The sequence below is a fragment of the Hippocampus guttulatus genome, chromosome 1, assembly GCF_054856545.1.
Source record: "Hippocampus guttulatus isolate MCC_2025c chromosome 1, RoL_Hgut_1.0, whole genome shotgun sequence".
Taxonomy (NCBI): Eukaryota; Metazoa; Chordata; class Actinopteri; order Syngnathiformes; family Syngnathidae; genus Hippocampus; species Hippocampus guttulatus.
In genome coordinates this window covers 23508124-23525460 of record NC_141261.1, presented here as the reverse complement: position 1 = coordinate 23525460, position 17337 = coordinate 23508124, and the positions used below count along the sequence as shown (strand labels likewise).

Here is a 17337-nt window from a genome sequence, read left to right as displayed (position 1 = left end):
GTTCTCTCCATGCCTGCGTAGATTTTCTCCAGATACTCCGGTTTCCCCCACATTTCAAAGAACATGCATGGTAGGTTAATTGAACATCCTAAATTGTCTCTATAGCTGTGATTGTGAGTATAAATGGTTGTTTGTCTATGTGTGCCCTGCCATTGGCTGGCTGCCCGAAGACAGCTGGAATAGGCCCCAGCACACCCACGACCAAGTTGATCGAAATTCAAATGTAAAGTAATGCCCACTTAATTACTGCAAGTGATAAAACACTGGGGGAAAAACTTTGTTGGCTATACATAAAAAAAGCATGCATTCACATGATTTTTGTCAAGTTTCATAAGACGTTGCAACAGCAAGTAGCTCACATGATCTGTTGGACAGTAGTGAAAATGTTGCATGTTGCATTTTCAATTGTGTGACTTTTATCTTATGAATTAAAGGAAATGGAACAAATTCGGCTTCATTTGTAAAATAGTCGATTAAAGGGGAATGCCACATAAAATCTCGGCCGGCCTAGCTACCGCCTCACATTTCAGACCTGCATTTTTTCCTCAACAAAATATGCTCAAAAAGTGTGTAGTACGGTATATATTTAATTTGTGAGGTTTCCAGAAATCAATACATCCAGTCACAGCAGCAACAACTAACACAAGTGGGAATCAGCTCAAGTCCATTTGACCATCCGCTCTGCTAAATGTGTCAGTAAAATTGCAGTTATTGTGCTTCAACATTCTGTCAAGTTTTGAAGCTTCCAAAACACAAACGCGACCCTGTTTTGAAGTATTTCTTTGAGCTCTTCAAATACGGCCAACACCTTTGTCGACATCTTTAAATTGAGTTTTTTTCCAGAATAAATACCAAATAAGTCAAAATAAATACATGTTTTGGGAATGTAAACAGCAAAAACATTTTAAAGTCATAATATTGGGAATTACTTTCCATTCAAGACTTAATTCAACAAGGTGCCACATGGAGATCCACAAGTGACTTATTTATACACGCATAGCTTTTGTTAAATATACACAAATAGATATAAAATACAGAGACACACGCACACAAACGCACTGAGTGTTAGGAGACGATACATTCCACCATGTGGCTTTGTTGAAAATAATACGGTTTGTCTACATCGGTCAAAAAAAAAAAAAGTACCAGCTGCCACTCAATGAAGCCAGCATTCAGCTTTTGGCTGGTAACATCCTCCAAGACGCTACAAAAGTAAAGCTTCCACCTACAACTACCCCAACAGACGCTGAAAGTACAAGAACAACATCAGCTAACAACAACATGATTAAGAGCGTTTTTTTAGGTGCTAACATTTGCTGTCATCAGAACAACATACTGTATAAGTTATGTTTATATCAAGTTCTGTGCAAGACGCTTTGAAGTGGCGATGCCGCTTCCAGACATTTTACAGCATGCTATCCAGGTTATTTTCTGCGTTCTCCTTTGTCGCCGGGCTTTCCGGAGGACTGTACAGATTGTGATAGTCGCGCAGGATGGTGACCACATCATGGTGGCCGAAGTGAACCGCCTCATCCATCGGCGTATTGCCCCACCTGCAACATGAATCATCATCCTTTGTAATCTAGTCCACTGTCTGGGCAATTGACTGAAAATCAAGCATGATCATGGCTCTCATAGATTGGTTCTCAAACGGCTTACACAAAGTACTATTTAAAAAAATATTTCGTCCTCCAAAGTACTACCACCATGACCAACATTGAAACAGAAATAGACTGTAGTGTAGTTAGCCCAGTGGTTCTCAATTATTTTCTGTCATGCCCCCCCTAGGAAGAGGAAAACATCTCGCGCCCCCCCCCCCCCCGGCACCACTATAAATAGTATCATTTGTCTATAAAATTGTTATAAGTACACCTTTGCACAACGCTGTATCCTTATTTATGTATAAGAGAATAAAAAAAGAAAGAAATATGGACCAACTTGCAACAAAGAATAGCTTTAGTAACTGGAACAGAAAAGATTTAAAGTGCATCTGAAATTCAAAAATAACATTAAATCCTTAATTTAACAATAAATATTTTTGACTGACCATGTCAAACCATACGATACTGAAAAATAAAATGACATAAAATCAATAACTAATAATGCATTCAAACTAATCAACATTATCTCAGGAGCACAATATTTAAAAAAACTAACCAGCAAAACAAAAAAATGTAAAAGAATATGTGCTTTTTTCTTTTTTTTTTAAATCAAAGATGACGTCTGGATTAATGGCTACAATGAGCACGTTTTGCAATGCACAGCTTTTCGAAGCGAGGTTTGAAGTAGGACACAGCAACTCTCGGCTCCTGCTCAATGTGTAGCAGGGACCTGTATTTTAGTTAACTGAAGTAGCAGTCACAAAGCGGCATGATTGTTGGCAATATTCGGCACGTTTTCGCTGAAAAAAACTCAACCAGCTTATCAGCGTGATTGGGGTGTAATGTCTTTAAGTGACGTCTTAATTTATTTGGCGTCATGCTGTCCGCTAACCAAATTTTTTCGACACAGTAAGCACAGCGATCTTTCCTCGTCTGCTACTGCAGTTACATTGAAGCCAAGCGCTACATACGCCTCGTCATATTTCCTCCCTGAGAATGCTCCCTGCGCAAACTCTGCCAATGAGAGCGCCACTGCCCCCTAACGTAGTGGAGGTGCAACTGCACGTTAGTTTAGGACAGTAAAAAAATAAAAAAGCATGTTCCCCGAGGTCAAACGCGCCCCCCTTGACGGAGCCTCGCGCCCCCCCAGGGGGGTGCGCCCCACTATGAGAAACACTGAGTTAGCCCAAGGAGTCATCAAAATTGAGGCAGGGGGTTTATTCCCCAAAAAATATTGACACAGACATAATGCAAGAATACACACAGGAATGTATTATTTATCCTCTGCGAAGAACAACTAACATCACTGTGGCTTATTGAGGAGCTGAGACGTCTCCATGTATATCTCAATGCCTGTGTTGTATTATATATGTCTGCTTTTCTAACTTGACACTCGCTCCTCCCAGTTAGCTGTAGATTTGCAAATGATGCGACTGCTCTTTAAATCACTAAATGGCTTAGATTCTGAATACATTCAAGAAATACTCCTGGAATATAAACCCATTAGGGATCAGAGGTCAGCAGCACACAAAATGTGCCATGTAAATAAAGATGCATTGCTGAGAAAGGGCAGCGGATTAGCATTTCAATAATGATTCAATTAAAATAAAGTGCACATCAAACTGTACCCCCCCCAAAATGTTAAAAGCAAACAGTTCTATAAGATTACATGTAAAAGCATTGTACTTAGATATAACGGAGCTGGACTTGAAAATGTGCTGTAGAGGAAAAGTAACTGGATTAAAAAAAAAAAAGAAGGGCCAGAATGTTTCAGGCCCTGTAACATTCTGCTTAGTTTGTACATTAATTTGTACATTGTGCTCTCGATGAAATTGATATGAGGCTTGCTCCTGTGCTGCTGCTGTGGTCCCGTGCGACTGAATGGTGGACTTTGATTGCCTTCCTTCTTGAAGTGCCGCATGCGCATATGTAAGCTACCCAACTTTGACATTTACGGCTGTAGTAGTTACCTGTCTCTGGGGACTGGGTTGACCTTACAGGCCTCGAGCAAAAAGCGAACCACCTCAGCGTGACCTGAAAGACAAACCAAAACAAATGCGTAAGATATCAGCTTCCTAAGATTAAAGCTGAGGGAACAAAATGTTATTCGAGCGTCACCTTCGGCTGCAGCCACATGCAGAGCCGTCCTGGAGTCGTAGTCCCTCTGCTCCATGTCCATGGAGGACAACGCAAACCTGCAATGGCAAAACATAGCCTCAGAGAGATGCAATATGGAGGACTCAAATAGAATCCAGCTGTCCTGGGTCCCGAATGTCTGAGCGTTTTTGACGATGTACCTCCTCAGTGCTGATACGTCTCCGGTGTAAGCCGCAAACAACAGATTGATCACAGACTTTACCTGAAAGAACCCAGAGGCCCAGAGCAAAGAAATTAGACGGCTGGATGGATGTTTTCCACCAGGTGGCACATCACCAAACAAGCTGGCTGGACTATTTGACAACTCTCAGACATGTCATCACTCACCCTCTGATCTCCTCCCTCCCTGCGAGGATCCAGTTTCTTTGCAAAGTGTCTCAAATTGTCATAGTTGTGAAAGTTGAAGAGGGAAACCAGGTCCTGCGAAAAGGTGATACATCACTACGGTTATCGGCGCTTACATGCTATAAATATACTTTAATTTTCGCGGTGCCCACTGGCGAATCGGACGCACAATGGAGTCGGGACAACGGCGACAGGGCGCAAGCTTGCCCATATTTGGTGCTCGTTGCAAAGTGACCTAACAGGAAGTAGTCTGGCGCCTTTTACAACCGGTTTGGACATTAAGTAAACCGCAGCTTGACAATACAGATATATCACTGCCGTAAGTCACAGTTTGGTCAATTTCATTCCCCCCCGACAACTCTATATAATTGGCCAGTCCACACGTGTGGGTGTTATTTTTTATGCATTATTGCTCAATCTAAAGTGTTGAAAATGGCTTGCTGTCTTCGATGGTGCAACAGTAATGGTTGACCAAACGAGACATTTTTGGGGGTTCCCCTGAAAAGTGATGATTTTGAAGGAACGTGGATTCCGCTTGATGGTAGCCATATGTGTCACCGTTATAACGCAAAGCCCCAACTTCACTTTTATTTAGGAGCGGGAGGAGACGAGCGGCAGCTACAGTAAAAAAAGGAGGACATGCGTACTGGAGATTTAAATGGCATGGTACAATCTGGGGGAGTGGGGAACATCAAACCCAACTGAACTGTTGCACAGTGTAGGGGGTTCGGCATCTAGTTTTCATGAGTGGCAAATTAAGATATCCTTTATTTGTCCCACACTGGGGAAATTTACAGTCAGAGGTCAGAAAAGAAACCACAAGGGGGGGAGAGGGGAAAAAAAATCCCCCAAAATCTTAGTTTCAGTGAATGCTATTTTGACATTGCAGAGTTAACAGCCACCACAAAAAAGAGAGGGAAAAAAAAGAATAAAAATATATTTCTGGCTACTAAGCATAAGCGAGACCCAGCAGCCATGCCGATCAGGAAACAAAATGATTTTGTGGTTCTTGAAAAAAATAATACAGTACAGTACGTTTTATGTGGTGGAGCCTCAAACGCTAATACTGGGTGTCAATTTCACTCTCTCTTTTTCTGTATGTCACCTACAACAATAATGGTTATTAATATTCCCTCTCTCTTGTGACAAATTTGATCAATTTCACATTTTTTCCCCCACAAATGTAAACCATTGGCCAGTGTTTGTTATCTTTACATCTTATTGAGCAGTTTAAAGTGTTGAAAATGCCTTGCTCTCCATGACGATGCAATGTTAACACCATTTTTGGGGAGTTTCCTAAAAAATGATGGCCAGGGAGGTGCGAGGAATTTGCTCCAAGATGATTACCTTTTGTAACGTCATTTATTTACTTGCATGATTAATTTATCCGTAAAATGCATTGAGAACTTATCTTTTACAGCGTATTTATTTGGAAAATGTGCCAAACAAAGTGGATTTCAAAATAAAACAAATGTCTCGGCCTGTCACTCGGCTAATTTGAAGAACCGTTTCAGAGATGGGAGGTGCAAGATTACCGTGCAGAACTGGATGCCTCGCACACTGTTGCCCAGCTTGTCGAGAGGAGGAGACCAACACATGACGCCCATGACATTTGGAACCACAAGCAGGATCCCGCCAGCGACGCCAGATTTAGCTGGGAGGCCCACCTGAAACCATTTGGAGAACATGTGTGGCGTACATCGTGTGGCAAAGGCTTTTTTTAAACGTTTTTTCTCAAGGCACGCATGTCAAACTCAAGGCTCAGACTGATGACTGATTAGTGGATTCACATGTTTGGTTGGATGTACAATATTTGTTACGGATCACCAAGAAGTCGTTTAAGAAGTCGTTTTACTTCTCATACATTTTTGGTAAAAAAACTAAATATTGTTAACATTGAAAAGTTTTTTTCCCCACCAAGTTAGTGGTGTGAAGTAGTCGTGGTTAATCTCAGTGGCAGCTCAAGACTCGACTTAAATAGACCGCATACTTCCATTCATCCATCCATTTTCCGAACCGCTTGATCCTCACTAGGGTCGCGGGGGGTGCTGGAGCCTATCCCAGTCGTCTCTGGGCAGTAGGCTGGGGACACCCTGAATCAGTTGCCAGCCAATCGCAGGGCATAGACCGCATACTATGATGTGAAAATGAAACTTCAGATTTGCTTCATGAAGCAGTTGTATTTTTTTGACTCCTCGAGATGGCCCTTTTGGTTTAAGTAAAAGGGTTTAACAAAACGGCAAGTCGGTGTGCCTTCAGCCTAAAGTTGAACAGACAGTCCCATCTAGGTGAGTCAAAAAAATACAGCAGCTGGTTCATGAAGCAAATTTGAAGCTTAATTTTCCCATCACTAGTAAATAGTAACCTTTGTTTCATTCTATGCGCTACAATCGCTCGACAGGGCATAACAGTGGCCAGTGATGAAAATGAGTTTGACACCCGTGCCCTAGCGGGACACCGATACTTACATGGAAAGCAAACTGTCCAGAGAAATCATACATTCCACATGAGTGCATCAGGCTGAGAGTGTTGCGCACTGCCTCCGGGCTCAGCACGCGCTCTCCTGTGATGGGACAGAAGCCACCGTTGGCGAGGGTTGCTGCCATTACGCTGGCACTCTCGCAGGTCACCTCTATGGAGCACAACTGACAGGAAAACAATCACACTGTCACTACGTTGCTCTTCAGTGGATTTGCTGCTCATCTTTTACCTGGAAGTAGAAGTCCAAGATGGATGTCATGTCTGTTCCTTCTGGAAAACACTGCGAGGACCCCAAAAAAACAAAACACGGTTGACATTTGACTCTGCTTATCTCAGAGGCTGGAGGGAGGAGAAAAGACGAGCCAGACTTGAACATGTGCCTTTCATGTCACTCAAGGTCACCTTACAGTTGGGCTGCCCAAGTCCGGACCTCAAGGGCCCCAATTCATCCTGTGTGAGATGTCTCCCTTCTCCAACACACCAAATGAGCATTATCAGGCTTCTCTGATGAGCTGATCATTTGAATCAGGTATGTTGGAGGAGGGAGACATCTAAAACCAGCTTGTCCTCAGTCTCGCAAGAACCGGATTGGGCACCCCTGCCCCAGCATGAGGGGCAAACAGAAGGCCAGGGGGCGCCGATCTGGCTGGCCACTTCATTTTAAGAGACTCACCCAATATTTCTTGCTAAATTGATTTTGATTCACTTGGGTAGAAAATCTGTGGCAGTATTGTTATTAGGGGAGCGCAATGGACGGAGGTAACAGGTGCCGATGGAATCTGACCTTTTTTTCCTTCAGGTAGTAGCCGATGGCAAAGTTTCTGTCTCCGGACTCACGCTCAGACTGGAACCTGGGGCACGCACAGGATGGATTAGCTTCACCTGAATCGCAATTCAATATCGGCGCTTTGTTGAACTCACGTGGCGTTGCTGAAGCCGACATACTCGTTTCCCGCCAATTTGTTCATGAAGTTCATGACCTGCACTTATCACTCAAATTCATTAGAATGAGCACGTAGAGTACAGTGGTACATTGACTCAATCCAATTGACAAGTTTTTTGTTGTTGTTGTTGCTTTGTGTTGAGAGTCCAAATTTGAGGAAAGTGCTAGCTTGCGTGGTGGAGTCAAGGCAGCAGTAGCTTTCGGATTGTTGGACATGCAAGTGTGTCAAAAAAAAAGTGGTCATAGATGTATGACAAATGTAGGTGGTAATACTCACGTAATCAAACTTCTCAGCATTGCTGGCTCCTTGCTGAAACACAAATGGAACACATTCCCAATTTTTATCATTCTAGTCACTTTTTACGAAATTCAAGTCTCAGCATAAGTGTATTTGTTCGTGTCTGACGTTCAAGCCACAAGTCACTTTTCATATTGTACAGCAGGGGGCCCTCTTGAGTTCATTCGTGAAGGTGACCCAATGTTTCGTGAGTACGTGTACGTGTGCACACGCACAAAGTACATGTTATGCTGCTTTCCACCAAATCCCCGTTCTGAGCGATTATAACCGTAATCTGCTTGAGTGCACTAATCTGACATTTCTGAACACTTGCCAAACTAACTCAATTTGAATCAACGGTGTGTTAAAAAAGATCAGCTACTTGATTTTGTTGTTATGTGTTGTTTGTTACCTTGATGAGAGATGTACAGACGATGGCGCCGGCGTTCACCATGGGGTTATGTGGTTTGTCTGCGGCACACAGTTTCAGATCGCGTCAGAGAGGTCACTTCTCTCACAGAAGTGACATAAAATGACCGCATACCAAAAGCAATAGACAAACACAAGTTGACCGCGGAGTTTTTAGACAGACGGGCTTCGTGGGACAGGAGGTTGCAAAATTCTGGTACTTTTCACACAAGTTGATTTCAGTTGAATTTGTAAAGCCCAACGCCTAAAAGGGTTGAGCAAGAAAAATGCAGAGGCGAGTCTTGCAAAGCTAAAGGAAAGACGTCCTTTTATGTGCAAGTGGAATGGGACTTTCGGGGTATTTATGGATACCGAGATTTTCTTTTTTTTTGGTTAATTTTTTTAACACCTGTAGGTTGAGTCAGGGAGCGAGTAATATTTAAATCAACGTTCATATAAATCAGCATGTATTGTATTGTATGTTTTTCTTCTCTAATGGAAAAAAAAACAAAAGCCAATATTCAATAAAATATCAGATCTACTTTGTTCTCCTTAGAAAGCTGTTGTTGTTGTTCATGCCATTTGATTGTTTTATTTTGTCTGGTTGGACAAAATGTTTCTATTTGCGCTTATTATTAAACTCCTGAAATGGAAGCTTGTCTGAGAAGGCCCAATCTGCTCCGATACAAGCCATGCATGCATTCATCCCTTTTCTTTTCGCACTGAACCTCATTAGCTTTGTGGATGAGTTCAAGCCTAACCCGGCTGACTTTTGGCGAGACGCAGAGTGCACCCTGGAATGTTGGCCAGCCAATCGCAGGGCACATAAAGACAAACAACCATGCACACTCACATTCACACCTATGGACAATTTAGACTCGTCAGTGAACATAACATGCTTGTTTTGGGGAGGAGGGCGGAAGGTGGCGTAGCCACCAAAAAAACCTTAACGCACAGGGACAACATGCAAGGTCCACAAAGGAAGGCCGGATGTGAGAAAACTATGAGACGGATGTGCTAACCACTCAACAGCCACACAGCCCCCTTTGCAACCCCCCATCAATATTTCATGCCGCCTCCAGAAAAAGCTCTTCTTTCGGCCAGCCACCAAAGTCGGAGGCGTGCCGGTGTGCTTCCTCACCATCCTCATTCAAGAAGAGCTTGTTGAAGCGCAGGCCGCTGGGCTCTTTGCCAATGAAGCGGTGCACGTACTCGGTGCCGTGGTCGTGAACGGCGATGGCGTATTTCAGTGGCTTCACGCAAGACTGCAGACAAAAGGGCACCTTGGTGTCACCTACCGTGTGCCTGGAACAAAAGACGCACGTGAATGGCGCTTAGTGACTCCTTGCAGGCGCTGTACAGTGAACGCCTGCTTTGTCGATGCATTTGCCACAGCACTGAGCTACGCTGGAAGACAGATAGAACACGTTAAGTGTCTGTTCGAATGCTCTCTTTGTGTATGTTGCCGTTCCGAATGTGTTGAAGTTGCAGTTGTTTCTAAAGTGCAATACATCTTGATTTATATTGTGCTTAAAAACCAGAACATTTCCATTAGCTCGTCTTTCGCGTTTCATGATATGCTACAATTAAGGTAGCGAATTTTTGGAAGAATTGCATGGTTTAGCTGGAAATTTGGGCCACCAAATATTTGAGGTTGAATTTGTTTTTATGTTTCAATTTAGCAATAAACTTCCACTGAGAGTGACTGGAAGCCAGCACGCTCTGCCCTCTCGATTTTGGAGAAGTGGGATGTTAAAGTGGCATCATACGAAAGTCTCCTGTTCCTTGACAGCGAGCGTGAGAACAGGTGCTCAGGAATATTTTAAAAAGTGTGCTTTCATAAGAGAAATGCTTTAAGTGTGTGGGAGGGGTAAAACAACACCCCTGTCCCACAAGGTCTTTTATATGATCTCTTCTTTCTCATCTATTTTCACCGATCGTGGGTGGGTCTGTTATGTCCATTTTTCACCGTGACAATCCAGCGTTCACTGTACTGGCATATACATTACCAAGTAAAATTGTACCTCTGACCGTCGACGGTGCACAAGGAGACGGCCCACAAGTCTGGGCTGAAGCGAGCAAGCTGGGGAATGTAGTCAGCCACCTGCAGGAACATTTCTTTGGTAGCCATTCCAATGTGTGCACTCAGACAGGCCGGCCTTTGTTTGGTTGCTCACCTGTCCCCCAGACATGTTCTTTGCATTGTCGTACAGTTCGCCAATGTGGCGGCAAAACGGTTGGAAGTCCGGGATGACAAATTTCTTACGAAAGGCTTGAGTGAGCAGCACAATGTTGCTCTGCACACATCTGCACACAAAAGGAAACATGTTGTATTTTGGATAAAAGTGGGCATAGTACCCCCCCCCAACACACACACACACACACACACACACACACACACACACACACACACACACACACACACACACACAATTTACGTCAGTTCACACATATCCTAACATGTCTTTGATATGCCTTCATTAGGAGGGCGGTCAAGAATTACAGGTCACATGTCACTTTTGACCTTTGCTTGTGGTGAGGGGGTAGTCGTGTTAAACCCGCCTCCTAAATTACTAGGCCAACGATAAGCAATGCTTTCATTACAATGACGACCCCAACACTTAAAAAAAAAAAGCAAATAATTGTAATGTGTTGTATCATATCTTCTCTCTTTCATATCCAAGCCCTTGTCAATTTGTGTGCAAGTCTCTCACTAAAATTTCAAATTACTCAAATTCTTTCTCAACTCAAAGCAGTTTCTGCCATTTGAAACAAAACAAGGCAGTGGTGTGGAAGCGTCTCTCGGCTAGTTGGGATTTGCGTCTCTGCTATCTCTCTGGCATCGCTCGCTGTAATCCCGGTAGCGTGGGATCCCTGTGGGGGAAAAAATGCAGCACTCCACCGGCTAGTTGCTCACGTGGTTCCTGCATGAGGCTTAGCTCTATAAATAAACTCTGGAAGACAACGCAGGGAGAGGATAACAACCATGAGCCGTCATCATGCCCCGGCTCAGGGAGCCAACCTCATCTGTCGGGCATCGCCATCACACTTCCCAAGCAACCTGCTTTGCTTTGGGGCGAAAGTGCTCAGAGAATTTTGCTGCTGTAAATTGAGAATTTCTCCATTGTGAGACAAATAAAGGTTTTCTTATGAAAAGATTCAGCGTTTTCTTCAAATGTGCTCAAGATGATTCATTTTATGCCACGGAAAACTGGCATTTGAACAGGGGGTGTAGACGTCTATATGTTGGTTTGGGTTTTTTTGCTCTCAGGCTATGTGCTGGCTGCGGTCCAATCGGGACCAACATCAGTGAATATGGATGAGGACCCTGAGCAGCTTTAATTGTGTTTCTTCACAATAAGAGTCAGTTGTGGTCATTTAAAAACATACTTCTTGAAGAGGTGTCTATCCAGGGCTCCATCTGAGGTTGTTTTCATGGTCACCTTCAGCATCTCCATACATTCTTTCAGCCGGGGGTCTCCTGTGCGAAGCCCAGTGGATTTGAGAGCCTGTGGAGAGAGGAAGGGTGCATGGCTGAGTAATTCATCAAAAGTAAGTTCAAAAAGAAAAGAAAAGAAAAGAAGAAAAGCACAGCACAATTCTTGGTTTAGACTTTGGTTGCAAAAGGGAGCAAAATGTACAGAAAATGTCAATGAGCAGTTAAGTGGGGGGAATTTGGAACAGTAATTGAGTTTTAAATGTTTTATTTCAATGAAAGAATTTCTTTCATTGAAGAACAAAAACATAAATGTTGGGTTAAATATGACTCACCCCCTCACCTAACCCATTAGAAAACGAACAAAACTATACCCCAACCCCCATCCAAAAATACAAACAAAATCCCATTCAATTTTTTACATAATGAGAGAACCTTGCCTCAACCGTGGCCTTACTTCTGCATTTTGACTAACGCTTTTCGGTTAATGGGCTCTTCATATTCAACCGTACCTGTCTGCAATCTGCTTGTTTTAGTCAGGATTATAACCCCCTGCTCCCCCTCATTAATAGCCAACATTCCATTTATTCCTGGTTGGTTCACTTCAAGGCCTATAAAATTCCCAGTGAAATTTTCCAAACAGCCCTTATTCGGACTCACTGTGGTGAATTTGTGTGCTGGGATCTTCTCTTGGCCTTCAGCTATGGTGTAGAAGAGCAGGTCCTCCAGGCTGGGTAAAATACCTGCCTTTCTTCTCCTGCATGAGAGACACACACAGACAGACGGGCGGACGGACGGACAGGTGAGCTGACACTCAAACTCACTGTGCAACACATCACAAGTCGGGTCAAGTCATTGCATGTGCACCCAAGTGCTATTGCCAGACTACCAGCCAGGGAACGCCATCGTATTGCACAGTTTTCCAATCAACCTCAATGCAACAGCTGCTGTTTGAAGGTCAAATCAAAGCAACACAAAATAGTGAACGGCAAATGTTCCCACAGAGATGAACGAATGCACTCAGGCGTGGACCCGGCTGGTACTCGCAGCGGCAAAGCAAGTTAGTTAGGTCAGGAGAGCGCGGGCCGGCGACACTCAGCTACGATCCAAATCAAATCAACATTTGATTGGGATTTGCACAAAGCTGTCTGCTCACAGGCCGCTGGATTGCGTTATGGGAGACAGGCCAGTGTGACACGAGAAGCAAAGCTGCTCACAATTTGGACACTATCAGACATTTTTCTTTCTGGAGTCCAGAAGATCATCGGGAAAGAGTGCCGATGAGGAGAGATTCGAAAAAGGGGATGAGGCGGACAAGGTCAAGGAGTCAAGCAGCTTTAGAAAGTTAATGGGGACATTTAAAGGAAGCGGCAGGCGTGGGGGTGGGTGGGGGGGGGGGGGTCTACCTCTACTGATGGAAAACACACCCAAAGTCAAATTAAAGTAAAAATATACTTACAAAGCAAAGCAAGCAGATCAAGATGAACATAAGGAAGAGAATGTGCAGAGGAAATAATGAACTTGTGACGATGAACAATACAACAGAAACAATTGGCAGAGATCTGCGTGGCGTACAGTACTGTGCCATTTTTTTCATCCACTTCTAGCTCTTTTGTTGCAGTTTTGCAGCTGTTGTTACATACCGCCACAGAAAATAAAAGGGCAAACCCTGCGAGCAGAAATACGACAGCTACTTGTTGACTACTGATACTGTAAATGCCAATGGCTACCAGTTTGATGCACACTTCTGAAATGTGTTCAAATTACTTTGAACTACATTTATTTTAATCATCAAGGAACGTTGTCGATGCGAAGACACTAATTACCAACAATGATTTCATAGGGTCGGAAACAGATGAAAATCAATTTGCAACACATTATTTTCATACTGTGCATTTCTGCAAGCGTTTAGATTTTCTACAAAATTCATAGGAAATCACAATGTCCCATGACTGGTGAGCCCTTTTTAGAAGAACCCTGCGGGCTACTCATGTAGTCATTGAGGCCACCACATTGGTGAGTCTGCATTAGCTGTTTCCATGCAACGTTGGAGTGCCACAAACCAGAAAGGAGCCTGCTAACTACTTTTCTTTCTCTTTTTTTTTAATTCTCTCTCATTAAGCAATTTTCTGGATTTTTGCTGATTTGCAAGGCCCACCGATTATTGTGTTCGATAGCGAAATAAACATGCAGCTTGCCAAAAGAAAGTTGAGACTCTCTTTAGCAATCAGCATGAGAAAATAGCCAAATTTCCTCAGATTTCCATTTTCTGAGTGAAAAACTGTAAAAAAGACTTTTTCGTAAAAACATGCATTTCAAGCATAATTTCAAGTACGGCACCACTATTTTTTGCTTCTGTGACATCTCAAACATTTAAAAAAAGACTTTCTCTTTACAAAACAACACCACAAAAGGGTGCATGTGTGTCACCTTCACCCTGCAATTTATGCATATTTTTTGTGCAATTGCCCTGACACAAGGGCACACAACAGGCCTTACACCCACATTCTGTTTTCACTTGGCTTGCTTTTGCGAAGGCACTTTCGCTGCAGAGTGGCATTTGCATGAGGCAGACGATGTTCGTGCCCACAAAGCCGCTTTTGATGGCTGCTTCTTATTTTTGCATTTTCGCGTCCTGCCGCTTTGAGGAACTCCTCTCCTTAGTCATGGTGGAAGATTTTCTTCCCCAAAAGCAATCCTCACAGGTTAATTGTTTTGATTTCTCCATCGCTACTGGTTCAAATGCACTCTACTAACTATACGCTACTCCACCCAACTTTACCCTACTCCACAACTCCCCCCAAGCATTTCTCCCACGCAACTTCTACTTGTTCTGCAGCATGAACCTGGTTGATCCCTGAAAACACACTGTCACCTGCTGGAAAGATTTTTAATTATTCACAATGCAGTCAAGCATTATCCTTTGCAAGAGGCTGCATCAGGTCCTTCTGCAGACTTTGGCAAACAAAAAAAAAAAAAGAAAGAAAGAAAGAAACAACATATTAATACGTCACGGGTAGGCGGACGTGGCGGGTTTTCAAGACGTGTTTATACATCATGGGAATTGAATGATTTAACAGTGGGCCCATGCATTCCCCTGAGTGGCATTCCAGCTACAAATCGTCATTATAACATGAATAAGACAGCAAACAAAGCTAAAACCTCCTGGCGGAACATCTGCAACATCTGTAGCAGTCAGATTTGAGAGCACTTTTCCAGCTCAGCTGCTGAAAGTCAAAGTGATGGATTCTGTACTGGTGCAGGTGCTGCACTCACCACAAACGAGCCTTCAGTGGAAGGAGAATGGCTTAACAGTAACTCAGAAATCAATCTGGCAATGACGCATCTGCTGCCGAATATCATCGTGACTGAAGACCTGAAGTGATGGGCAGTGTGCCAGCAAGCAGCTTTGGCTACACCAAGTGTGGAAAAATCCGAGCGGTGTGAAAATTCCACAAGCCCACTTGAGCTCGATCAGTCATTCTCACAGTTTCACCAACTGAGCATACTACAGTTTTATTGAACTTTTTGTGGAAGACATTTGCATTGAACGTATTTTTGTGTTTCCCTTTATTTGAAAGCAGTCTTAATGTTTTTAGTGTACATAATGATGCAGGGGGGTTAAATGTACTTTTTAGGAATAAAACCTTTGGCTCACTTGGGCATAATACGCTACTGTATGTTAATGTTGGTCATGATGACACTGTACTGGCAGAGTGAAGAACTGACTTATCTGGTACTTGGTGTCAATAGTTTGAAAGCCACTGAGCTAAATCATTGCTTTGGGTCTCCTGGTCTAAAGTCGCCCTTTGTTCAAAGGACTCTTTTTTTTCATAGCAACTTTCCCCATTGAAAAGAATTGAGGTGCCATTCACCTATTGCAATCCCACCTAAAAAAAACACCTCCCATTTTTTCGGTACGCGTTTTAAGATCAAATAGCACAGTTGTAAAATTGAAAAACAGTTTATCGCAGGGGGTTATGTTCCAAAAAGAAACCATGATAAGTGAAATCTGCAAAGTCTTCAGCTTTATTTTTTTTTTACAATTATTATACAATACTGTACTACAGAATAAAAAATAATAATAAATTAAAATATAAACGTTTTCTTACAAATAATTATAATTTTAGAAATATTGTAAAATAATACTTTTAATAGTCAATACGGGGTTAGGGTTTGGACACTTGGTGATTCAAACTCACAAGTAGGGGCGCTCATAGGGAAAGCACAACTGCAGTATGAAGAAATGTGAATCTTAACATACAAAATGAGTTACTTGACAGTTAGAAAGGGAACAGCAACTAAATTGCGGCTTTTCTGGTACGCCTCTGAAATAAAGGTGAATCCAAAGTGAAAGTGACTCTCACATAACACACGTGATTGCTCTTTGGCCTTCTTTGTTGATCATATATCAGAACACTGGTTTTACAACATCCCACAATCAGACTTGCTGCCACAGAGCATGTTGGTTAACATTGTGATTTGGGATTGAACAATTTACCGATAAAATGGTAGGACACACATATAGGGGTTTGTTAACATACAGTATATTTTACATTGTTTCTCTGTGCGGCCTCATACCAAATGGCCCGTGGACCGGTACTGAGCCACAAGACAGCGGTGGGGACCCCTTCTTTATGTAATGATTATTTGAATACAAACAATGGCACAACACATGGAAGAAGGGGCAGCACAACATCTCACTAAATTGAATGAAAAAAGAAATGCCATTTTCCTTTCATTTTCATGGGGAAAGATGATACATGTGTTTTGAATTCCGTTCAGGGAATAAGCACTTTACTCGATTAAGTACAGCTAACAGACTATTCTACTTCGGTACAGTAACTAAGTACTGTATGTGTACTTAGTTACTTTTCATCAGTGCTCCAACAGCCTCAAGCTGGAGTAGCTAACAACTGGCTGTAGAAATATTTCAAGAGGCCTTGCTAACATTTGTGCAGTACCGTAGGAATTGTGAGCTAACTAATCCACTTTTTTCCACGTGTACGTGTTACTCTAATAATAAATTCCTGAGTCATATATGAAATTACATGAAAGCGTCTTTTCTTCAACCCCGTCATTAAAGTTGGGAATGGCTGGCTAAGCATATGCGACGCGCATGACTTTACTCACTTGTCCGTGGCAGAATCTTTGTTGGCCTCAGTGTGTCCGTCTGCTTTGGAACAAAAGCGTCTAGCGTCGTGCTGCTCTGTGGCCGTGGCCGGAGAGCGGCTCCAGTAGCCGGCTGCAAGGGGAGCGTGGACTCCGCCTGCCAAACGCCGCTTCAGCTGCCTCTGAAAGATATCCTTGAGCCCTACCGTTGGTCGTAAATGGAACATTGCAAACTCGGCGTCAACAGAACGAAAACCAAAAGGAGAGCGAATCCTGCAAACAAATGAATGAGCGCGTTCGCAGGAATAACACCGAGGAGTAATGGAGTAAGTGAGTAACGGGCGGATGGACGACGAGTTTGTCGTCACAACCTGAATTGAAAAACTTGGATTTTGATTGGCTCTCACCCATTGGTCAGTTTAGCCGTCGATCATATGACCTTTTGGCTTGGATTGGATACAACTTTATTGTTAACTTTTAATATAAAATGTCAATATTTCCCAATAAAGTACAGTACAAGGCCTGTACAAATATGGAATACCTTTCATTTAACAACAAAGAAACACAAAATCAGATC

At 42.9% G+C, this 17337-nt stretch overlaps 1 protein-coding gene across 2 annotated transcripts; it reads right to left on the bottom strand.

Moving 5' to 3' along the window:
• Positions 1-567: 567 nt before the first annotated feature.
• glsa (glutaminase a) lies at positions 568-17103 on the bottom strand. Of its 2 annotated transcripts, none has more exons than XM_086121035.1 (18): positions 16782-17103; positions 12309-12405; positions 11603-11721; positions 10390-10519; positions 10237-10316; positions 9354-9517; positions 8217-8275; positions 7805-7837; positions 7506-7564; positions 7369-7435; positions 6814-6864; positions 6572-6748; positions 5639-5770; positions 4086-4178; positions 3899-3960; positions 3720-3796; positions 3572-3635; positions 568-1553 (listed from the first exon to the last, which is right to left on the bottom strand). In XM_086121035.1, the coding sequence occupies exons 1-18, from the start codon at positions 16985-16987 to the stop codon at positions 1406-1408; spliced, it is 1818 nt and encodes a 605-aa protein (XP_085977161.1). In that variant the 5' UTR covers positions 16988-17103; the 3' UTR covers positions 568-1405. The 2 variants fall into 2 exon arrangements, with proteins under 2 accessions (XP_085977161.1, XP_085977170.1); XM_086121044.1 differs by having other exon boundaries at positions 12309-12399.
• Between the last annotated feature and the right edge of the window lie 234 nt (positions 17104-17337).

Coding starts and splice junctions, on each gene's coding strand:
- glsa (XM_086121035.1), bottom strand. CDS start 16,987: ATGTTCCATTTACGACCAACGGTAGGGCTCAAGGATATCTTTCAGAGG. Junction 6,749..6,813: donor TCTTGGACTTCTACTTCCAG/GTAAAAGATGAG, acceptor TTTTCCTGTCAG/TTGTGCTCCATAGAGGTGAC. Junction 3,636..3,719: donor GCATGTGGCTGCAGCCGAAG/GTGACGCTCGAA, acceptor TTTGTCTTTCAG/GTCACGCTGAGGTGGTTCGC.